This window comes from Aethalodelphis obliquidens, unplaced genomic scaffold (genome assembly GCF_003676395.1).
Source record: "Aethalodelphis obliquidens isolate GAN/ISIS:26980383/991018 unplaced genomic scaffold, ASM367639v1 scaffold7, whole genome shotgun sequence".
In the NCBI taxonomy this organism is placed as follows: Eukaryota; Metazoa; Chordata; class Mammalia; order Artiodactyla; family Delphinidae; genus Aethalodelphis; species Aethalodelphis obliquidens.
In genome coordinates, this window is record NW_020837951.1 from 33,446,163 (window position 1) to 33,461,818 (window position 15,656).

The 15,656-nt window shown below is 49.7% G+C and overlaps 1 protein-coding gene across 2 annotated transcripts in view; it reads left to right on the forward strand.

Annotated features, from left to right (window-relative positions):
* Nucleotides 1–15,656, forward strand: part of CORO2A (coronin 2A) — a 59,485-nt gene that overhangs the window by 37,022 nt on the left and 6,807 nt on the right. For both annotated transcript variants that reach the window (XM_027105399.1, XM_027105400.1), the window contains exons 3-8: nt 9,156–9,272; nt 11,629–11,778; nt 13,004–13,183; nt 13,920–14,036; nt 14,641–14,745; nt 15,435–15,531. In XM_027105399.1, coding sequence (XP_026961200.1) covers nt 9,156–9,272; nt 11,629–11,778; nt 13,004–13,183; nt 13,920–14,036; nt 14,641–14,745; nt 15,435–15,531 — 766 coding nt within the window. The remainder of the gene's footprint in view (nt 1–9,155; nt 9,273–11,628; nt 11,779–13,003; nt 13,184–13,919; nt 14,037–14,640; nt 14,746–15,434; nt 15,532–15,656) is intronic.

A 15,656-nucleotide genomic window follows, 5' to 3' on the forward strand; every position in this document is an offset into this window, starting at 1 on the left:
AAAAAAAAAAAAAAAAAAAAAAAAGGAACGAAATTGAGTCATTTGTTGAGACGTGGATGGATCTAGAGACTGTCATACAGAGTGAAGTAAGTCAGAAAGAGAAAAATATCATATATTAACACATATATGTGGAACCTAGAAAAATGGTACAGATGAACCAGTTTGCAGGGCAGAAATAGAGACACAGATGTAGAGAACAAACGTATGGACACCAAGGGGGGAAAATGGCAGGCGAGGTGGTGGTGGGATGAATTGGGAGATTAGGATTGACATATATACACTAATATGTATAAAATAGATAACTAATAAGAACCTGATGTATAAAAAAAATTAAATTAAATTAAAAATTCCAAAAAAAATGAACAACTAGTGACACCTACAACAACAAGGGTGAATCTCGGATGCATCATGCTAAGTAAAAGAAGCTAGACTTAAAAGGGCAAATATGTATGCATCTATTTATGTGACATTCTGGAAAAGGCAAAACTATGGGGATGGAAAACAGACCACTAGTTGCCAGTGGCTGGAGTTGAGGAAGGGTTGGCTACAGAGGGGCGGCAGGAGGTATTTTGGGGGATGAGAGAACTGTGCCATATCTTGATTGTCAAAATAAACTGTATGCAAAAAAAAAAGGAAAATGAGTGTTTGGAAGGTGGCTGGATAAAAAATCAGAATACAAAAATGAATTGCATTTTTACATACCAAGAGTGCTTAGGAAATGTAAATATTTTCAGTAGAATAAGAGAAGTGTGAATACCTAGGAATAAATGAGCAAGACTTACTAGGAAAGGGCTTCTCTGGTGGCACAGTGGTTAAGAATCCGCCTGCCAATGCAGGGGACACAAGTTTGAGCCCTGGTCCGGGAAGATCCCACATGCTGTGGAGCAACTAAGCCCATGTGCCACAACTACTGAGCCTGTGCTCTAGAGCCCGTGAGCCACAACTGCTGAGCCCGCGTGCCACAACTACTGAAGTTGCGTGCCTAGAGCCTGTGCTCTGCACCAAGAGAAGCCACCACAGTGAGAAGCCCACGCACTTCAACGAAGAATAGCCCCCACTCGCCCTAACTAGAGAAAGCCCGCGTGCAGCAACATAGACCCAATGCAGCCAAAAATAAATAAATAAAATAAATTAATTTTTTAAAAAAAGACTTACTAGAAGAAAATTACATAGGATCATTGAAAGACTAATATTGAAGATGCCCTAAGTAAATGGAGATATGTACCATGTTCATGAATAGCCACTTTTTATCCCTCCCCCAAATGTCCACAGCATTCTCCTTTTTATGACATATTCTACAACACATTCCTTTCTTAGGATATCATGCCCTGAGTACTTTGAATTAGAGTCATTTGTGTTTTTCTGGTAGCACCTCCTAATGTACTTTCAATGGGGGGTAAGGGGGGAAGAGCTAGTACTTTGCTTACCCATATATCACCTTTTGGGCACACACAGTTGGCGCTTATAAATTTTCATCAATTGAACAAATCTGTTCTCCATTTCTATACTTTTGCCATTTTAAGAATGTCATACAAATAGAACCATACAGTATGTAGCCTTTTGCACTTGACTTCTTTTACTCAGTACAATTCTCTGGAGATTCATCGAGGTTGTTGTGTGTATCAACTGCTCATTCTTTTTTATTGCTGAGTAGTATTCTGTGGTGTGGTGGCACACAGTTTGTCGAACCATTCGCTGTTGAAGGCCATCTGGACTGTTTCCAGTTTGGAGCTGTTAGGAATGAAGCTGCTATAAACACTTGTGTACAGGTTTCTTTTTATTTCTTTTTTAAATATTATTTGAATTTATTGTATCATGAATATCACTAACAAAACATCAGAGGGGAGAAGGAAGAGAATTTATACTTAAAAGGAATCAATTCAAGAAGTAGAATAAACATAGCAATATAAAAATATTAATTAGAAACCATACTTCAATATACAGGAATGGTCTCTTGTGGAACTGAAGTTTCATTTGTGTGTACAGGTTTCTGTGTGAACATAAATAAGTTCATTTTTCTGGGATAAATGCCTAGGAGTGCAATCTCCCTGGATCATAAAGTAGTTACATGTTCAGTTTTATAAGAAACTGCCAGGATATTTTCACAAATATTTTTATAGCATAAGCAAAATATTACATAGAACATACTTCTAAAAAGTTCTTTGCTGTTTATCTGAAATTCAAATTTTACTAGGTATCCTCTATTTTTATTTGCTAAATCTGCATCTCTATTCCCAGGTGATGCCAGTGCTGCTGGTTTACAAACTACATTTTCAGCAGCTAGGCTCTATTCTAGTTCTTTTTTTTTTTTTTTAATTCTAGTTCTCTTTTATCATTAGGAAAAACTTTCAAACCCAAGGTAGGTTAAAAACATCTAATGAACTCTTCATACTCAGATTCTAGAATCTTGAAGACTTTGCCACTTTTGCTTCATCCATCCCCTTTTTTCCCCTGAAGTTTTGTTTGTTTGTTTTTAAGATTTTTTTTTTTTGATGTGGACCATTTTTAAAGTCCTTATTGAGTTTGTTACAATAGTGCTTCTGTTTTATGTTTTGGTTTTTTTGGCTGTGAGGCATGTGGGATCTCAGCTCCCCGACCAGGGATCAGACCTGCACCCCCTGCATTGAAAGGCGAAGTCTTAATCACTGGACCGTCAGGGAAGTCCCCTCTGAAGTTTTTTTTTAAAGCAAATCCTGGACAGTTTGTCATTTTACCCCCACAAAGTTCAGTTTGCAATTCTAAAAAATAGTAACATTTTCTGACATATCCACAATGCTAGGATCACAGCATCAACAATATCTCCTGTGCCAACCGATTGCCTGTTACGTAAAAATGCCTTTGACCGCCTCATAAGTGCCTCTTTGCACCTGGTTTGTTTGAATTAGGATCAAGAAAGGTCCACGCATTGCATTTGGTTGGCATTTTCTTAAGTAACCACATCCAGTGTGACGGAACAGGGGGGAGAGGCTGAGAGAGGGAAAGGACACACACGCTGGTCCCATCGTGCAGTGCTTACCTGGGCAGATAGGCCTGCGGGCCCTTTTTCATGTAGTCAGCGGGGACAGGGCTTATGCTGTGCCTTTATTAGCTCATTTTCTAGGAAGTATTGCTCCATCGTACAGATGAGAATACTGAGGCTCAGGGAGCTGACTGCCTGAAGGACCCTGAGCAGGAAGGGTGAGGACCCAGACCTGGGCATGGTCTTGGGCCCCACTCTCATTCAGCTGACCTGCACTCCTGAGGTTTACCTCTGGTTTACATTGGCTCCTTGTCAGTTACCAGGGATTAAGTCCCATCCGGGCACAGAGAGTGTTAGTAAAGGAAGGAAGGAAGAGACAAGCTAGCTAGTTCTTTATTGGAAAGAAGGATTGGAAGGTGCCTGGCCTCACCACCATGTCCCAGAAGTTATTCTCAGAAGGACCAGGCTGTCCCAGGTGCTGTCAGGTGTCCCGAGGGGAGTGACTCCGCAGTCCTTTCCTCTTTCACGCTGAGGCCCAGGGTGAGCCCCTTGCGGGGTGGCTCTTGCAGCCTAGGCAACCAAGGGCTGTGCTCTGGGAACAAAGGCACGGTGGGAAGGTCTGGGGACAGGCCCGCCCTGAGCCTGGGGACATGCCAGGTTGGGCTCTGGACCCTGGCGCCCGGCCTACAGCAGACCCACTGCATCAGAGTGGGAGGTGGACTTTGCTGTGAGGTGTGGAGGTCGGGAGGAATGCCAGCAAGAGCAGGCAGAGCCCTGGGGGTGTGCCCTGCAGCATCACTGGGAGTGGACCAGGCCAGAGTTGGGCATGGGCCTGACACATGGCGAACAGGTGCCTGGGAGCAGGGGTTAGGGGAGCACTTCACTGCTGTGCTCTTAGAGGCCAGTTGGACCCTTCTTAAAGCCTATGTCAGACCATGTCACTCCCTTGCCTAAACACCTCCCAGGACCCCCCATTGCCTGCACACAAAGTCCTGACTTGCTCATCAAAATCCTTCATCCCCATCCCAGCTGACGTTTTGAACCTTAGAGCCTTCCACAGCATACACCTGTCCCCTCCACACTCAGGTTCCCCTTCTAGAAATGCAGGATATAGGCTAGTCGATTTTACATTTTTATTTGGGGGGAAAGTCTCTTCCAGTTCTAGGGGTCTATTAAGCCTGGAAAAGAACATGTTCAAGGAATGGGTCCTCTGCCTTCAAATATCAAGGAGCTGGCCTTGGGGCCGGGGGAGTGGGATGGGAGTGGGGGTATCTATGGGGTCCCAAAAGACAGAGCTAGAACCAGAAATGGAGAGTGAGGGGAGCAGGGAGGGCCACAGGGACGCTACACCAGGCTCCGAGTAAGAAGCGCTTTCTCACAGTTCAGCAAGGTCTAAAAGTGGAATAAACCAGCTAGGAAGGAAGTGAGCTTCCCATCTCTGGAGGTAACCAAGCAGGGTTACCAGATAGCCTCTGCAGTTCATCACTTCCAGCCCTGGGTGTGGGGTTCTATGGTGAACATTCCCCATGCTCATCTGTGTATGTGAGGGGAGGGCTGATGAATGACGCTCTGCCCTAAAGCTTCCTGGGAACGTGATTTGCATTTTAGCAGCATGTGTGTTCGCAGGATTAGGGAACACTCCTGTCATCTTTCCCCTGCTCAACTGTCTCTTCTGGGGAGCCCTCTGGCTAAGTCTCACCCCCTCTAGTTAGGACATGACTCATCTGTCCACTTGTCCATCTCTCCATGGGCATCTCTCTCTGTGCAGGGTGACTGTCTCCATGCCCACAGCCTCTCCCCTCTTCTCTGACCTCCTCTACTGTCCTACCCATCAATCTACCTTCCCTGCTGTCTGCTTTAGCATCCTCTCTGCTTAAAACCTACCTAAGGCCCAGCCTTTCTGACTTGAAATGCCTCCCCTTCACCATAGCCTGGTCAAAGTCTCCCTTTCTTTAAGGCCCAATTGAAAGGCCTCCTCCTCCAGTAAGCCTTCTTTGATTAATCCCCCCAGGGCCTTTCTTCTGCCTCTGTTTCTCTCTGTGAGCCCTGAGTACACTACATCCTGTCACCTCCACAGATTGGAGGCTCCTGCAGGGCATGGACCATGAGTAATTCACCTTTTGCCACCACTTGCACGTGGCATAGGACCTGGCACATAGTAGGTCCTCAGTGAAAGGCCTCCATGATGCTGATGATAACTATGGTGTGAGGATAGCAAGAGGCAGACCAAGAATGAGAGGAAGCTTTCCCAGTTCTCATGGTTCTGCCGTGGATGGAGTGGCTCTGATTGTCAACCCTTCCGATCCCCAGCTTCTGCATTATCAATGGGGATTTTTGCACTACTTCCTGGGGTGGTTGGAGGTAAATCAAATAATATTAGCAGAGCCCCTAACACAGGGCCTGGCACATAAATGACTCCCTAAATTATGATTCCTGAAGAAAATACTTGCAAACCTGTTCCTTATAGATGTGATAATGTGCTTGAGTCCGTCAGTGGGAATACCATCAAGACATCAATTTATTCACTGAGGGCCCCCCTGGAGCCATTGCCCATCAGTTGTGTAGGAAGTGATAGGAGCCTCCCATGGAAGCTTGGCCTCACACTAAGTATACCCCTGGGCCCCTCTGAAACATACTGAGCAACAATAAAACTGGGTAATTGTGATTAATTATTATCACAATTAATAAATGTGTGAGTTCTGATGAACTTAAACTGGTGAATTTCCTGACAGCTTACCATGTACCAGGCAGAGTCTTTTTCTTTTTTTTTCTTTTTTTCTTTTTTTCATTTGGCCGTGCTGCGCGGATCTTAGTTCCCCGACCAGGGATCGAACCCAGGCCCCAGCAGTGAAAGCGCTGAGTCCTAACCACTGGACCACCAGGGATTCCCGAGGCAGAGTCTTAAGCACTTTATGTGTATGAACTCATTTAATCCTCATACCCACCCTATGAGATTCTACTACTGTTGCCATTTTGTAGATGAAGAAACTGAGGCACAGAGAGCTGAGGTCACTTGCCCCAGATCACACAGCAGTAAGTGCTGTAGCAGGGATTCAAACCCAGGAAGCCAGATCAGCCTGCCTGCCTAACCTCTTCTACACTGTGCAGCCTACTTCTGCCTCCCATGTCCACCTGGGCTGTGGGGAGGGTCTCCCGAGGCCATGACTCTGATGCTGTTCTGGGGACAGCCGGCTCCCTGTGAGCCCTAGAGGTCACAACAATAGCCCTACAGCCTCTCCCATCCTGGCAACTGAGGTCCTCCACCCACCTGGCTCTGTCTTATGGGTCCTACAGTCCCATTCACTCCGTCTGCCCCAGGGTGGCCCCTCAGAGACTCAGAGGTGGCGTCTCTCCAGGCGGAGCAGCTGCCTGGGGTCTACAAGGAGGGCGGGTGTATCTCCTCTGATTTAGAGCCTGCACCCCTGTAAATCAGAGGCCGGTCCCTGGCTGACTGCTGGCCTAATGGGCTGAAAGGCAGCAGTGGCCCCCTAATTATAAATGTCCCTGCCCTGACAGGGCTTTTAGCAGCCTGGTCAATAGCCCATCAGACTGGCTAATGTCTGTTAATGTCAGTCCTCCACACAAACCCTTTTAGACACAGAGCCTGCCAGCCTCTGGGGAGGAGCAGCCATCCCTTGCTTGCTGAGAAGGAAGAGAAGCTGTGTGGGGCTGGGGCCTCTGCTCTTAGAGGCCTGGGAGGAGCGCCCATCAGAGCCAGGCATGGCTCTCAGGCACCCCCGGGTCTGAGGCAGACAATGTACAGAGGCTCTCTTCCCTGCCCAGGGGCTCATTTTCTCTATCCATGGAGGAGCCAGACCCATCCAAAAGAAATGGAACTTTTGCTCACCTCCTCACACATCATTATCAAATGACACAAGTCCAAAGTCTTTCCTTTATTTTCTCTCTCTCTCTCTCTGAATGTGTATGTGAAAGTATTCTTTTTTCTGAACCCTTTGAGGGTAAATTACATACATCTTTGCTCTTTATCCCTAAATACTTGTGTGTTTCCTAAAAATAGGAATATTCTCTTAGGTAACCGCAGGACATTGTCAAATTCACTCAGTTTAACGTTGCAACAATACTTTAATCTACCATTCACATTCCAGTTTGTCAAATAATGTGCCTTATAGCGTTCCCCCTCCAGGAAGGGATCCAGTCTAGGGTGAGGTTTCTGAGACCCTTTCCCGAGGGGCAAGATCGGAATTGGGCAGAGTACTTCTGAAGGGGAGCCCGGGACTACAGCCTGTTTGCAGAGCTACTAAGATGCATGCATAAAACCGCCATGAACCAGAGTCTCGGTTGTCTGTCCTCTAGTTTACCAGGGGTGAACAGGGGTGTCCTGTGTCTGTTCTCACAGCAGCTCCCTGCTTTGCTGCCCTAGTAAGCAAGGCCAGGGACCATCACTGGTCTTTGCTTCATCTCCCTTGGGCACGGTCTCAGGACGTCCCACAAGAGTGCAGTGGTCTCTGCAGAGTTTGGGAGGTGAGGGAAGGAGAGACCGTGGGTATTCCCTGAGCTCACTCTGTTCTTCAAAATTAATTTTTAAATATCATGAGACAGTTAGTTCTGTGAAGTCAAGTACTACGTCTTATGTTCACCCAGCACCTCGCATAGGGCCCATCCCCTAGGTTCCTCGTAAAGATGTGGTGAATGGGTGGGTGTTGGCCAGTTTTCTTCTCCACTTTCTCCCTCACTTAGATATAAAAGTGGAGCCTTCCGGTGGGTGGGCTGCAGAACCTGAGGCTGGCTAGTGGATGTGGCGGTGCCTGCGTTGGCAGGCAGAGGGCCTGGTCCTGGTCCCTGTCCTGCCAGGGCAGTGCAGTGTGGTGTGTAAGATGTGTGTGTTGGTCCCTGCCAGCTGCTGGTTTCTGTGGCTGAACTGGTGTAGTTGTCCCATGGCCCAGGAAATCTCAGCTTCAGGGCCGTGTAGCCTGAGCTGTGAAAACTGTGTGTCCTCCTATCACCTGGACAGGAATTCTCAGCAGGAAAGAGGGGAAGGGAAGAAAATGCTCTTTCTTTTTAATTGAAGTATAACTCACATACCACAAAATTCACCACTTAAGTGTACAATTCCATGAGTTTTAGATGTTCACGTGGTTGTGTAACCATCACCCCTAATTTGAAAATGATTTTATCACCCCCAGAAACCCCACACCCATTAGCAGTCACTCCCCATTGCCCCCTCCCCCCAGCCCTAGGCAACCACTGCTCTGCTTTCAGTCTTTATGGATCTACCTATTCTGGATCCCACCGCCCCCCACCCCTGTCCCCCCACTGCATGGCCTGTGGGATCCTAGTTGCCTAGCCAGGGATCGAACCCAGGCTCTCGGCAGTGAAAGCGCTGAGTCCTAACCACTGGACTGCCAGGGAATTCCCCCTATTCTGGATTTTTCATATCATTATTCAGGATTCTGAATTCCAGGTACCAGGGGGTGTGTTCATTTGCTCAAGCAGTGAAACTACATCCGGTACATCATCTAGTGGAATCATGCGGTATGTGGCTTTTTATGTCTGGCTTCTTCCACTTAGCATGATGTTTTCAAGGTTCACCCACGTCAAAGCATGTGTCAGTACTTCATTCCCTTCTTTGACTGAATAATATTTCATCGTGCGAATATACTGCATTTCAGATATCCATTTATCCATTGATGGACATGTGGATTGTTTCCACCTTTTGGCTATTATGAATAATGCTGCTGTGAACATTGGTGTACAAGTCTTTTTGTAGACCTATGTTTTTACTTCTCTTGAGGCTATACCTAGGAGTAGAATTACGGGGTCATGTACTAACTCTGTGTAACCTTTTGAGGAACTGCCAGACTGTTTTCCACAGTGGCTGCACCATTTTTGCATTCCCACCAGCAGTATATGAAGGGAAACATCCTTTTACTGAACACCTACCCTGTGCTAGGCACTGTGCTAGACCCTTCCCACACCTCGTCTCCTATGATCCTCACATGAACGCTCTGAAATACCTATCATCGCCTCTATTTTACTGAGGAGGATACTGAGGCTCAGAGAAGTGCCGTGACTCCCCCAGGATCACACAGGGGTTAGCGGTAAGTCCTAGATTCACTCCCAGTTCTGCCCCGTACGTTTTCTTGTCTACTCGGTGATTGCTGCCCGAGGGACCCTCCAGGTGCTAAAGTGGAATTAGCCCCCTCCCTCCCCAACCTTCCTGGGTACTGTTTTACAGACGGGAAAGTTGGACCCCCACTACCCAAAGGTCTGCGGGCACAGAGGGAACGTCTTAGACGTCAAATGGAACCCTTTCAATGATTTTGAGATCGCCTCCTGTTCTGAAGATGCCACGGTGAGTGTCAGTGCGTGAGGCGTTTCCCTTTCCCGAGAGGAGTGGGACTGGGGCAGAGGGAGACGGCATGGTGTCTAGACTCAGCTCTGACATTCCTGATTCCTTCATCCTTCACGAGGTGAGGTCACTGTGTGCGGAGGGGGTAAGTTAGATTGAGGAGGAGAAGCTCTGGGCTCCGTGGGACTCGGGGTACCACCCCTCCTCTCTATGGGTCTCAGTTCCCCCATCTATAAAATGAGCATAATAGCTCCCAACCGTCTAACGAAAATCCAGTGAGATTCATTTCCCAGTGCGAAAGCCCATCTTTTGGGGGAACTGTAAAATGCTGTGAAGGGCATTTTTACTGTGGCCTGAAAATATTGTGCCACATAATCTCATAGACAGTGGGGAGGGAAGATTTAAAAGGATAAGAGTGGGAGCCTTAAATGAATGTGAACACCAAAACCATCCCAAAAGCTTCAGTCCCACCAACTTTTTGAGCCCCTGTTCTGTACCAGGATCACAGTCCCTGACTCCACAATATTTGGTGTTATTTATAATGTATTCTCTGCCTACTTCTAAAACTCAGCGGGTATGGCTTAAAACAAAAGACACAGATATGATCACATGATTGAAATAAGGATGAAAGTCATAGTTACCCTTTATTGTGAGCCCATTGTGTTCCTGACTCTCATTACACATATCATTTCACTCAGTCGTCCCAGCAACCCCACAAGGTAGGATGTTTTTCTGATGCAGAAGCTGAGGATCTGAGAAATGTGGCAATTTGCCCAAGGTCACACAGTTTGTGGAGGCAGAGCCAGGGTTCCGACTAAGGCCTGATTCCAGAGCCCAATCTTTTTCCACTGAGCTGTTCCACTTCCCTAAAGAGCAACAGCCACAGATGGAGGAATTTAACTATGGAGGGTTGCAGCTATTGAATTCCAGGCTTAGCTTGGAGCTGCCTGGCAGCCAAGGCAAAAAAAGGAAATAGCCTCACTGTCTGATCAAAGGAAACAGACCCGTTCATAGAGAGAAGCAGGTAGAAAGTTCTAAGAGGACTTGTGTCATTTTCCATATGAGGGTTGCTGAGGAACATAAAGGACAGTGTCTGCCGATGTGGCTTCACCAAAGGGACAGCTGGGCCCTGTGAGAACTGACCTTGTCTCCAATGAGTGTAGGGCTTCTGACAGGATATCGAGTATCTGACTCTGTGTTCACTCCTGGAATACCTGCCCTTTCAGGCCTGCTTTGAAGGCTCCCTTCAAGGTCTTTATTAAATTCCTAGCTAGCCTCATCACCCGTCCCTTCCCAGTTGCCCCGGGGGCAGGAGGAGTGGACACAACTATTGGGAGTGGCAGGGATGACCCTCTAGCTCTGAGGGACGGTGTCTGTTTCTACCAAACAGGCCTGCCCAGAGTCTGTCCTCCAGCCAGGTCCAGTTCTGTTTGGTAACAGCCCTGACCAGACTCCATCTATCTGGAGCCTGGCACTATTGTGAGGTTGGCTTTCCGGTTTTAAGTTCAGGATGACCAGGAAACAAATGCTGAATTAAAAGCGAAGTCTACCTGAAAGCCCATAGATCCTAAGAGAAAGAGGACGTACAACCACATAGGGGCCTGAGAGCCCTGCAGGACAATAAGGGACGTTAAGTCAACACCGGCCTGGGCTCTGTCACCCTTTGTAGCATCCTCTGTTCCTCCGTTTGTATGCCTCTGTGATGGGGAAATGACTTTCTACCATGTAAGCCCCTTCCATCCTCAACAACACTGCTCTGGAAGGAAGCCCCAGCCCCTCCTCCCAGGCCCTCACTGTGGAATACAGGCCTGTGACCCCATCCAACCCTGCCTTCTGGCCTTTAGTCTTCCTCTTCCGGGCCATCCAAGGGGGCCCCTGTAACGGAATTGGTTGGGGGTTATCCCTGCCCTGTCCTGCTCCAGAGGCTGCGCTGGCTCCCTAGCTCCCTGAGGAGATAGCATAGACCCTTTCTCCTGGCATTTGAAGCTCTACCCTGAGCCTTTGGGACCAGGAGGGGGTAGAGCACTGTACTTGAGGGCTGAGAGGCAGGTTTGCTCTGACATTCAGCCTGGGAATCAGGCCTGTGGCCCATCCACTCACCCACTGCCTCAGATCGCTAAGAATGGCAAACATTACCAGAAGCCTAGGCTCATCTCCAGCCCCTGCTTGGGCTGGAGGACCTTGGCAAAGCGCCTGTCTCTCTAAGGGGCCCCAGCTGCCTCTCCATTGAGTGAGAGGTAGACACAGAGAGAGCTCCCCCGGACTGTCTGCTGAGCACTGCCAGTTCTGCGGCTCAGGGTCGTGGACGGCCAAGGTGACCCCAGCTAACCCTTCCCTTGGACCGTGTCTTCCCTGACAGATTAAAATCTGGGACATCCCCAAGCAGCTGCTGGCAAAGAACCTCACAGTCTGCAAGAAGGAGCTGGTGGGCCACGCCCGCAGAGTGGGCCTGGTGGAGTGGCACCCCACAGCCGCCAGTATCCTCTTCAGCTCCGGCTATGACTACAAGGTGGGTCTGTGTATTAGTTTCCTAGGGCTACCCTGACATATGACCAAACTTGGTGGGTTAAGACAACAGAAATGTATTCTCACATAGTTCCGGAGGCCAGAAATCCAACATCAAGGTGTTAGGAGAGAGCCATGCTTTCTCCAAAGTCTCTAGGGAAAAGCCCCTCTGCGCCTCTTCTGGGTTCTCGTGGCTCCAAGCATTCCTTGGTTTGTAGCTGCATCACTCCAGTCCACCTCTGTCTTCTGCCCTCTTCTCTTGTGTATCTATACATCCCCTCCTCTTCGTACAATGACACCAGTCATTGCATGTAGGGCCCACCCAAATCCAGTATGACCTCACTGTAACGCATTACACCTGCAAAGACCCTGTTTCCAAATAAGGTCCCATTCTGAGGTCCCAGGTAGATATGAGTTTGGTGGGGGCGGAGGGGTGGTGGAGACACTATTCAATCCATTAGTCTTTCTGGAGGGGATGGGCTGGACCCTGCCCAGAGATGCCTCCCCCTGCTCCATTGATTTCAAAGCTAGCAAGCTGTGGGCCCTGTGGATTGGGAAAATTCACAGTAGAGGAGACCTAGATTCTATTCCCACTCCGTCCCTGACTTGCAGTATGACCTGGGAAAGTCCCTTGTCTTCTCTGGGCCTCAGTTTCTCAGTCTGCACACAAATGGGGTTGATGTGGGATGGGAGTGGTTGAGAGGTCCTTTACCCCTTTCTGATCAGAAGTGCTCTATTATCTATTTATGTAGGGTGTGCTACTGCTTATGGTTGTACAGTTTATCTGTACACAACTCCAGGGGGCGCTATTCGCATTATAGACTACGGGAATGGGTTGCCCTGGAGCTGTGCAGTGCACAGCCTGTGTAGCTAAACATGGCAGCCCTTGTTATCTGTGTGGTAGAAACTGTTGCTAATGACTGTTTGAAACCCCCTGGACTATCTGGTCCCCTGGGGTCCTCCCAGCATGGATGTTTCATTGCTCCAAGCAGATGGCGTTTTCTTTTCACTGCCAGATAGCCTGACTCCCCACTTCCCCCTCCTGCCACGTGGCAGCTTCAGCCAGCAGACCCATCCTCCCACCCGAGGCCTCTTGGCCAAACTGCCATCTGTGGCTTCCCTCCCGGGGATACCGTGTTTCACTGCAGCCTGGCTGGCGCGTGACTGTGGAGGCCAGGGCGGGGCTCAGGGGGATGCACTGTGCTCAGAGCCGGCTCTCTGCCATGCAGGTGATGGTCTGGAACCTGGATACAAAGGAGGCTGTAATCATGAGCCCCGTGAAGACAATTAACTGTCACCAAGACGTGATCCTCTCCATGTCCTTCAACACCAACGGCAGCCTGCTGGCCACTACCTGTAAAGACCGCAAGATTCGGGTTCTCGACCCCCGAGCAGGGGCCGTCCTCCAGGTCAGTGCTGGGCTGGGGTCTGGCTTGGGGTCAGAGGAGCAAGGAGTGGAGTGGGCATGGCAGGGTGGGGGAGGTCTGAGAACAGAGCAGTAATGATGTTAATGTTCTGGCCAAGCCTTCATGCGTGTTTATCCCCATCTGTTGGGGGGGGTGTAGAATATGTCATACCCATTTTTCAGATGAGAAAACTGAGGCTGAAGAGAGGCTAAGGGACTTGCTCACATTGAAAGCTGGGACTGGAACCTGGTCTAACTCCAAAGCTTGTCATTGTGCCTCACCTCTGTCAGGAGGCATGACACGGGGTCAAGAAACCTCAGGGCACCACTGTTATCCACTGTGTGACCTTAGACAAGCACTTTCTGATCTCTGAGCATCTATTTTCTCATCTGCAACAATGGGCCATTAATCCTTCCTCTGGGAGGGTTAAATGAGATATCCCAGGTGTCAGTGGCCACCCAGCCCTATGCCTTGCATGTAGTGGATGCTCAATAATAATCTTTTAGCAAAAACATGGAGCTGGGCCGAAGTTTACTTCTGTCCTAGCTCAGAGAAAGAACTCTCAACAAAAATAGTGGGAGAGACTTTATGTGGATGGGAGAGACCCAGGAAGGCTTCCTGGAGGTGGTGCCTCTGGAAGGATTCTCCAGGCAGAGCTGGGATGAGAAAAGAAGGCATTCCAGGCGGAGCAGCAGCATAAGCAAAGACAGGGTGTCCCTGACCACACATGTCCCTCCAGGAAGCCAGCTATAAGGGGCACCGGGCCAACAAAGTGCTATTTCTGGGGAACCTGAAGAAGCTGCTGTCCACGGGCACATCCCGATGGAACAACCGGCAGATGGCCCTGTGGGACCAGGTGAGTCTCCCAAGCAGCCCCACCAGCGCCCCTCACCAGCGCCACACCTTGTGCATCTTGTTGTTCAAGGAAGGGGAGGGGTCAGGACCCAGGAGAAGCCTCGGCGTGGGGGAGGGGAGGTGGCTGAGTTTGGGATCGGGACTTGGAGGTGGGGGGGAGGGCAGGAGAAGGAAAGGGCCTTCTAGGCGGAGGGAACAGCTGGAGCAAGCCCTTAGAGTGAAATAGGGCAAGAGGAGCTGCCTGTTCAAGGTGGGTGGGGGTGGGGATGGGGATGAAGACCAGGCCAAGTAGTATTGATTTCAAGGAGCACTTGGCCGGAGTTCGACAGATCGCTTCCTCTCTGTCTGAATCTCCTTGCATTATACTAGATATAAAACAGGAGGAGGGGGGCTGGAATGACATCATGTGTATGAGAAATGATTCGTTAAAGGTAAAATGCTAGCAAGGGAAAAGGAGGTGGTCTCTCTCTCTCTCTCTCTCTCTCTCTCACACACACACACACACACACACACACACACACAGCCCTATGACAGGAATTCTTAGCACCACCAAGGGGCACTCCATGAGTGACCCATAGGCCCTCCTGGTCTCCCTTCCCTTGCAGGATGACCTCTCTGTGCCTCTCGCAGAGGAGGACCTCGATGGCTCCTCAGGCGTGCTGTTTCCGTTCTATGACTCGGACACCAACATGCTCTACGTGGTGGGGAAGGTCAGTCTGACACGGGAGGGAGGTGGCGGCCTGGTGCCCTTGGGGTACGGGACAGGGGCAGGGACAGGCAGGAGTGGCTAGATACTCTCCCCCTGTGGTGAGCCTCGCCCCTCTCTCACCTTCCTGGCTCCACAAGAACACCTGGGACCAGGGCTTTGCCAGACACCCTGAGCTAGTCCCTCCCAAGTTCTGGGTCCAGATAAGGAGGGACCAGTTGGTGTTTCCTGTCAGGGGCACCTTCAAATTTGAGGCAGAACAGGTCTTCATTGGGTAAGACTATCTTGTACTTGGCATCCCTGGCCCCTACCCACCAATGCCAGGAGCAGCACCCACCTCCCCACCCAGTCATTATGACAGTGACAACCAGAAATGCCCCAGCGTCTCAGGAACCCCACTTCTGACCTTGGTGTGCGGCTCTCAGATGGGAGTGGGGTTCAGGCCTGTGCTCCCAGAGCCTCTGCCTTGGAGGCATCTGTGTGGGCTTTGGGTCATGGTTGTGGGGACTAAGTGTTAAAATGAGGTGCCTTGGTGCCCTGCTGCCTTGGTGACAGTCCTCTGCTCTGCCCTTGTGAGAGGCGGCTCTGCCAGCTCTTCACTCACAGTCCTCTCCAGGTTTCTGCTGTGTGGCAGTGGGGACCAGGTGGGGGGCTGATGGGGCCCGGCTCTGAGCGGTGCCCTCCCCTCCACAGGGAGACGGGAACATCCGCTACTATGAGGTCAGCACCGACAAACCTCACCTGAACTACCTGACCGAGTACCGCTCCTATAATCCACAGAAGGGGATCGGTGAGTGTGGGACACTGAGGCCACTTGGGGCCTGGGGAGACAGGGATGAGTCAGGCCTCGCCCTAGAGGGCCCCTCATTGGGGAGGGAGACAGCGGGTCAACGCTCTGAGTCATGGGAGCACTAG